This window comes from Nematolebias whitei, chromosome 20 (genome assembly GCF_014905685.2).
Source record: "Nematolebias whitei isolate Nwh7 chromosome 20, NemWhi1, whole genome shotgun sequence".
NCBI lineage: Eukaryota > Metazoa > Chordata > Actinopteri > Cyprinodontiformes > Rivulidae > Nematolebias > Nematolebias whitei.
Genome location: NC_056517.1, coordinates 29,311,170 through 29,317,236, shown reverse-complemented (window position 1 = coordinate 29,317,236; position 6,067 = coordinate 29,311,170). Strand labels below are relative to the sequence as shown.

The window sequence follows — 6,067 nt, the reverse complement described above, 5'->3', positions numbered from 1 at the left end:
ACATACATACATACATACATACATACATACATACATACATACATACAGTGGGGAGAACAAGTATTTGATACACTGTTGATTTTTCAGGTTTTCCCACTTGCAACGCTTGTAGATGACTGTAATTTTTATCATAGGTACTCTTCAACTGTGAGTGATGGAATCTAAAACAAAAATCCAGAAAAATACAATGTATGATTTTTAAATAATTAATTTCCATTTTATTGTGTGAAATAAGTATTTGATCATCTATCAACCAGTAAGAATTTTGGCTCTCACAGACATGTTAGTTCTTCTTTAAGAAGCCCTCCTGTTCTCCACCCATTACCTGTATTAACTGCACCTGTTTGGACTCGTGACCTGTATAAAAGACACCTGTCCACACACTCAATCAATCAGACTCCAGCATCTCCACAATGCCCAAGACCAGAGAGCTGTGTAAGGACATCAGGGATAAAATTGTAGACCTGCACAAGGCTGGGATGGGCTACAGGACAATAGGCAAGCAGCTTGGTGAGAAGGCAACAACAGTTGGTGCAATTATTAGAAAATGGAAGAAATACAAAATAACGGAAAATCTCCCTCGGTCTGGGGCGCCATGCAAGATCTCACCTCGTGGAGCATCATTGATCTTGAGGAAGGTGAGGAATGAGCCCAGAATTACATGGCAGGACCTGGTCAATGACCTGAATAGAGCTGGGACCACAGTCTCAAAGAAAACAATCAGTAACACTCTACACCGTCAAGGATTAAAAGCCTGCAGTGCACGCAAGGTGCCCTTCCTCAAGCCAACGCATGTCAAAGCCCGTCTGAAGTTTGCAAATGACCATCTGAATGATCCAGAGGAGGAATGGGAGAAGGTCATGTGGTCTGATGAGACAAAAATAGAACTTTTTGGTTTAAACTCCACTCGTCATGTTTGGAGGAAGAAGAATGAGGAGTACAACCCCAAGAACACCATCCCAACCGTGAAGCATGGCGGTGGAAACATCATTCTTTGGGGATGCTTTTCTGCAAAGGGGACAGGACGACTGCACCATATTGTGGGAAGGATGGATGGGGCCATGTATCGTGAGATTTTGGCCAACAACCTCCTTCCCTCAGTAAGAGCACTGAAGATGGGTCGTGGCTGGGTCTTCCAGCATGATAACGACCCAAAACACAGCCAGGGCAACTAAAGAGTGGCTCCGTAGGAAACATCTTAAAGTCCTGGAGTGGCCTAGCCAGTCTCCAGACCAGAATCCCATAGAAAATCTTTGGAGGGAGCTTAAAGTCCGTGTGGCCCAGCGACAGCCCCGAAACCTGAAGGCTCTGGAGGAGATCTGTATGGAGGAGTGAGCCAAAATCCCTGCTGCAGTGTGTACAAACCTGGTCAAGAACTACAGGAAACGTCTGATCTCTGTAATTGCAAACAAAGGTTCCTGTACCAAATATTAAGTTTCATTTTTCTGGTATATCAACTACTTATTTCACACAATAAAATGGAAATTAATTATTTAAAAATCATACATTGTATTTTTCTGGATTTTTGTTTTAGATTCCATCACTCACAGTTGAAGAGTACCTATGATAAAAATTACAGTCATCTACAAGCTTTGCAAGTGGGAAAACCTGAAAAATCAACAGTGTATCAAATACTTGTTCTCCCCACTGTATATATATATTTTTTTTTTTAATGTTTCTCAAAGTGAAAAACTGATTCTATTAAAATCAATCCTTAATTAGATTAATAAATGTCACCGAGGTGTAACCAAACAAAGTGGTTTAATGAAGTTGCTGAAGGAAAGAATAATTTTGTATCTTTTTACTTGACCTACTTCTCTTCTGCTATAAGTGCATGCAGACTTTGATTCAGGTTCAGTAAAATGCTTCAGAGCAAAGCCTGTGAGATAATGTCCACCTTCAGGCACAGAGAGTGTTCCTCCCTGGACCCTCTCTGTCTTAAATAAATGAGATGGACGACCCATATTTGATGGCTTCTCAAAATGCAGGCGCCCACACTTTAGAATTTACTCTCAAGTCCTTCCACGTCCGGTGGGAGAATTAAAAATGTAAGATCTGGGCCTTTTGGCTTGTGGTCGTGTAGCGCACGTCCCTGCACATACCACAGATGTTCCATTAACCTCGCTCAGCTTTAATATGAATGTTTGCTGACAGGACATTCTTCAGACTAATTGCCTCCCCTGATTTGGGGTGTTTTTTTAAATATCTATTTTTCTTTTGTATGTTCTAGACTTGTCATCATCCAGAGTGCAGATCGTGCTGTCAGCGTCAGATCTTTGTTCGCCTCCTCTCAAACCGCTGACCTTACATTCCAAGGACAAGTCTGATCTTACTGAGTGGTTTCAGAGTCTGTGGTCCTCCACTGCCGATGGCAAGAACAATGAGCAGAAATTCAATTCTTTTTATTAACCGAGCCCCTCAGTGCTAATTTAATTGACCAGTATTTGATGAACCAGTAAATCAATTCGATGATGTCATTTTCTTGCAGATGATGCTGTAGTCACTCCAGACCAGTTTCAGTGGTACTTCTACCAAGACCGAGCCCTGGGTATCCAGGCAGACCTGAACAGTACCTCCATCTGTTCTGGGAAGATCCTAATGGGATCCTACATGAAGAAGCCCCTCTGGGTGGATCACAGTGCAACAACAGTCAGTACCTCACTCATTTTTATTTTCCTAAAATATTCTTGTGTGAATGTTTATGAAGCTTTCACACTATTGGGATCTGTATGTTTATGACATCCACAATTTTGTGCTACTGTATTTCAATAAATCTTACATCAAAACATTCAGCTCTTTCAGGAGAAGGGTGCTTTGACTTTTGGTATTAGTGCAACTTTAGCTTTTTGAAATCTTTACCCTTTTCTGCCACTTTTATTCTCATAGAAAATGAATTGAGCTCATTTTACATCCTTCAAATCTTTAGATCTGTTTACAACCTTTTACTGCTCCTTTCACATTTTGTTCCGTTTCAGCTTCTTTCAGCTTTCTTGTGCAAATTTAAACTTTTTTTTCAGCTACTTTCAGCTGATTTATGCTCCTTTCAGATTCGTTCTGCTAACTAAAACATTTTTGTGCTTCTAACTTATTTTTGCAAATTTCAGCTTATTTCTGCAAGTTTCAGCTTTTTCTGCTATTTCAGCTACTGTTTAGCTGTTTTAATGCTCATTTGAGCGTTTTCGGCTAATTCCTCATTTTTTGCACTCATTTAAACTTTTTCAGCCTGATTCAGCAAAAATGTGCTCTCTCCTCTTCCTTCTGGTAATTTTAGCTTCTTTTAGGAATCTTTAGCTACTTTTCAGCTGTTTTCTTTTCCAATTTCAGCTTTTTTCAGATAACATCTAATTTTAATGCTCACTTCTGCTTCATTCAGTCTAATTGGGTAAACGTGTTCTTTCTGCTTTCTTCTGTCAAGCTTGGTCTACATTTTCAGCTACATTTTTTTTTTAGCATTTCCAACTAATTTCAGCTATTTTCAGATAAATTCAAGTTATTTTTGGTAATTTTTGCTACTTTCAGCCTAATTATTTTAGCTCATTTCAGCTCCTTCCACTTCCTCCTGGTAGTTGAAGCTTTTTTCTGCCTTTTCAGCTAATTTTAATTTTTTATGCTCATTTCAACGTTTTTAGCTAATTTCCCCAATTTTGTGTTCATTTCGGCGTATATAAATCTAATTCAGCAAATGTGTGTTCTTTCTGCTTTTTTCTGCAAACTTATACTTGTTCTTCAATTTCGGCTACATGGCAGCATGTTTTGAGCTAATTTCAGCTGTTTTCAGCGATTTCCTTCAGCAATAAGCATTCACACTGCATTTTCGCATGAAACCCAATTTCTCTAGTTATTTTCTTAATTTGTGATTCTTTCTCTTATTGTTTTAATTCAAAGGTTTTTAATTTATTGACGAGCTCCGTGAGCGTTACCGTTGATGGCCGTGTGTCTCGCTACAGCCCCGGACAAGCGTTTATCGTGGAGTGTGGTAAGAACATCATAACGTTACATCAGCTGCATTAAGGGGCAAATAAAGTGCCACGCAGGAAAAATACAAGCCAAGTAAATTTGAACATGTAGTTTTGGATTATAACGAAATAAAATCTTTTATTTCTTGTTTTTCAGGTCGAGCCTACAGCATTCACAACCCCAACGCACTGCCGGCTGTTCTGTACTTCACCAGGATTTCTGCAGAAAGTTCAGACTGAAGTCGTTTAAATGTTGTTGGAAACGACTGAACATCTAAAAAGCCTCAGGATGTGTAATTAAATGTTACCAGTTTAGTGTCATTGGATATTTGTTGTAAATGTAGAATCTTTGGACTATTTTTACAAACTTTTGATAAACAACAGCTACGCCTAAAACTTTAAGTTAGTGATAAAGGAAAAAAACAAAACATAAATACTTGTAAATAAAAGTAAAAATGCTCTTAATTTCAGTTTATTGGTGTTAAATAAAAATGATGCATATATCTCTGCTTATGAATGATTCCTGTAACGAGTGGTTTACTTCACTTTTATTTTATTTTTAGTTATTTTATATTATTTAATGTACAACTGGAATGCAAGTTCTTGAATATGTTTTTAATAAAAACAAGAACTTGGTCAGCTTTGTTAGTTTGTAAATTGTGATGTGTATAAATCAATAGATTTGCAGGTAAACATTTTTTTTATATTTCAGATTAAGTATTTTAAGTTAAATACAGATTTAAAGGTAAAACAACACATTTAAAAAACCATGTATTTAAGAAGCTGCTAAGCATTTATTAGCAAATTTAAAAAAAACTTGTATAATGGAGTTGGATTAGAAAAGTTTTTTATCTAAAGGTTAGGAGCTCTGGATTGATTTTGAAATTTACAGTTTTATATCGAAAGCAAAACATTCACACATCAACAAAACAATTAATTGGTTAAAATTGCAGTTTTGTTTAAACAGGAACTAAATAATTAAAAATATTTGATAACAGGAACCAAATTGGATAGTTTGCTGTCTGTATTCAACATTTATGCAACTTCTGATACCAACAGTCCCAACACATACATCAGTCATTTTGCATATTTTATCTAAATCTTGAATGTTCCACGTGTGTCCTTGTTCGATCAGCTGACGTTTGCTGATCTTATGCTCATTAAAAAAAAGTTTATGAAAAAAAGCATTTTTATGGACACAGCGATATGATTTCTGAACAGGATAGGAAATGATGCCGATACTTATGTAAATTACATCATTTGCCCCACTCTGAGCCCTTGAGCAAGGCACTTAGCCCCCACCGTCTGCTCCGCTGGGCACCCTAGATGTCAGCTCCGCTCTACACGGAGGGCTGTGGTAGCTCGGTGGTCTGTGGTAGCGTCAGGAAGGACGTCCTGTGTAAAACGATTGGCAGGTTTTTTAATTTATTAATACAGGTAGTCTCACCGAGTCACGAGGGCTTGTTTTTGGTGGATGGTGGGAGTTGGGGAGGGCCTTGCTTGAGGACCCAGGGTGGGGCGGGAGGGGGTTTCACCTTTTTCACCTACATTTTGATGTCATTTGTGGAGTCGAGCCGGCGACCTTCCGATCACAGGTCCACCTTTTCTAACCTCTGCGCCACCACTCCCCCGCTTAATACACTTTTCATTCATTCAACCTTTATTTAGACAGGTTAATCCCATTGAGCCTCGAGGACTCGTTTACAAGAGAGACCTGATTTAACAAAGAATGATGACAACAATGGACAACAGTAGACCGTTATAAAAAGGCATACAGTTTTTTTGTTTACAAATAAAATGGCAAAAAATAACAAAAACATCGAGATTATAAGGCGAATGTAGAAAACTCAAAACAGGAACATGTGGAGCCAGGAGTCCACAGTTCTCTGTGGCGACCCCTGAAGAATGGAGCAGCCGGAAGAAGAAGAATCAGATTTCACAATTATCTTTTCAAGTTGAATTAAGAGATTAATTAATTCAGCTCTCACGTCTATGAAACTGAACAGCAAAAGAAGAATATTGCTCTAAAACAAAAATACCGGTAGCTTTTTAAGTCTAATTTACCAGAGAAAGCTGGTCCAGAGCTGCATCAAGTTTAAGTTAAATGCAAA

The 6,067-nt window shown here is 38.2% G+C and overlaps 1 protein-coding gene across 1 annotated transcript in view; it reads left to right on the top strand.

Annotated features, from left to right (window-relative positions):
- The window catches only part of si:ch211-161h7.4 (proteoglycan 4), an 11,812-nt gene extending 7,575 nt beyond the window's left edge, over window positions 1-4,237 (top strand). Inside the window, exons 13-16 of the mRNA XM_037693961.1 lie at window positions 2,231-2,371; window positions 2,489-2,649; window positions 3,886-3,976; window positions 4,114-4,237. Coding sequence (XP_037549889.1) covers window positions 2,231-2,371; window positions 2,489-2,649; window positions 3,886-3,976; window positions 4,114-4,196 — 476 coding nt within the window. The 3' untranslated portion in view covers window positions 4,197-4,237. The remainder of the gene's footprint in view (window positions 1-2,230; window positions 2,372-2,488; window positions 2,650-3,885; window positions 3,977-4,113) is intronic.
- The last annotated feature ends 1,830 nt before the right edge of the window (window positions 4,238-6,067 follow it).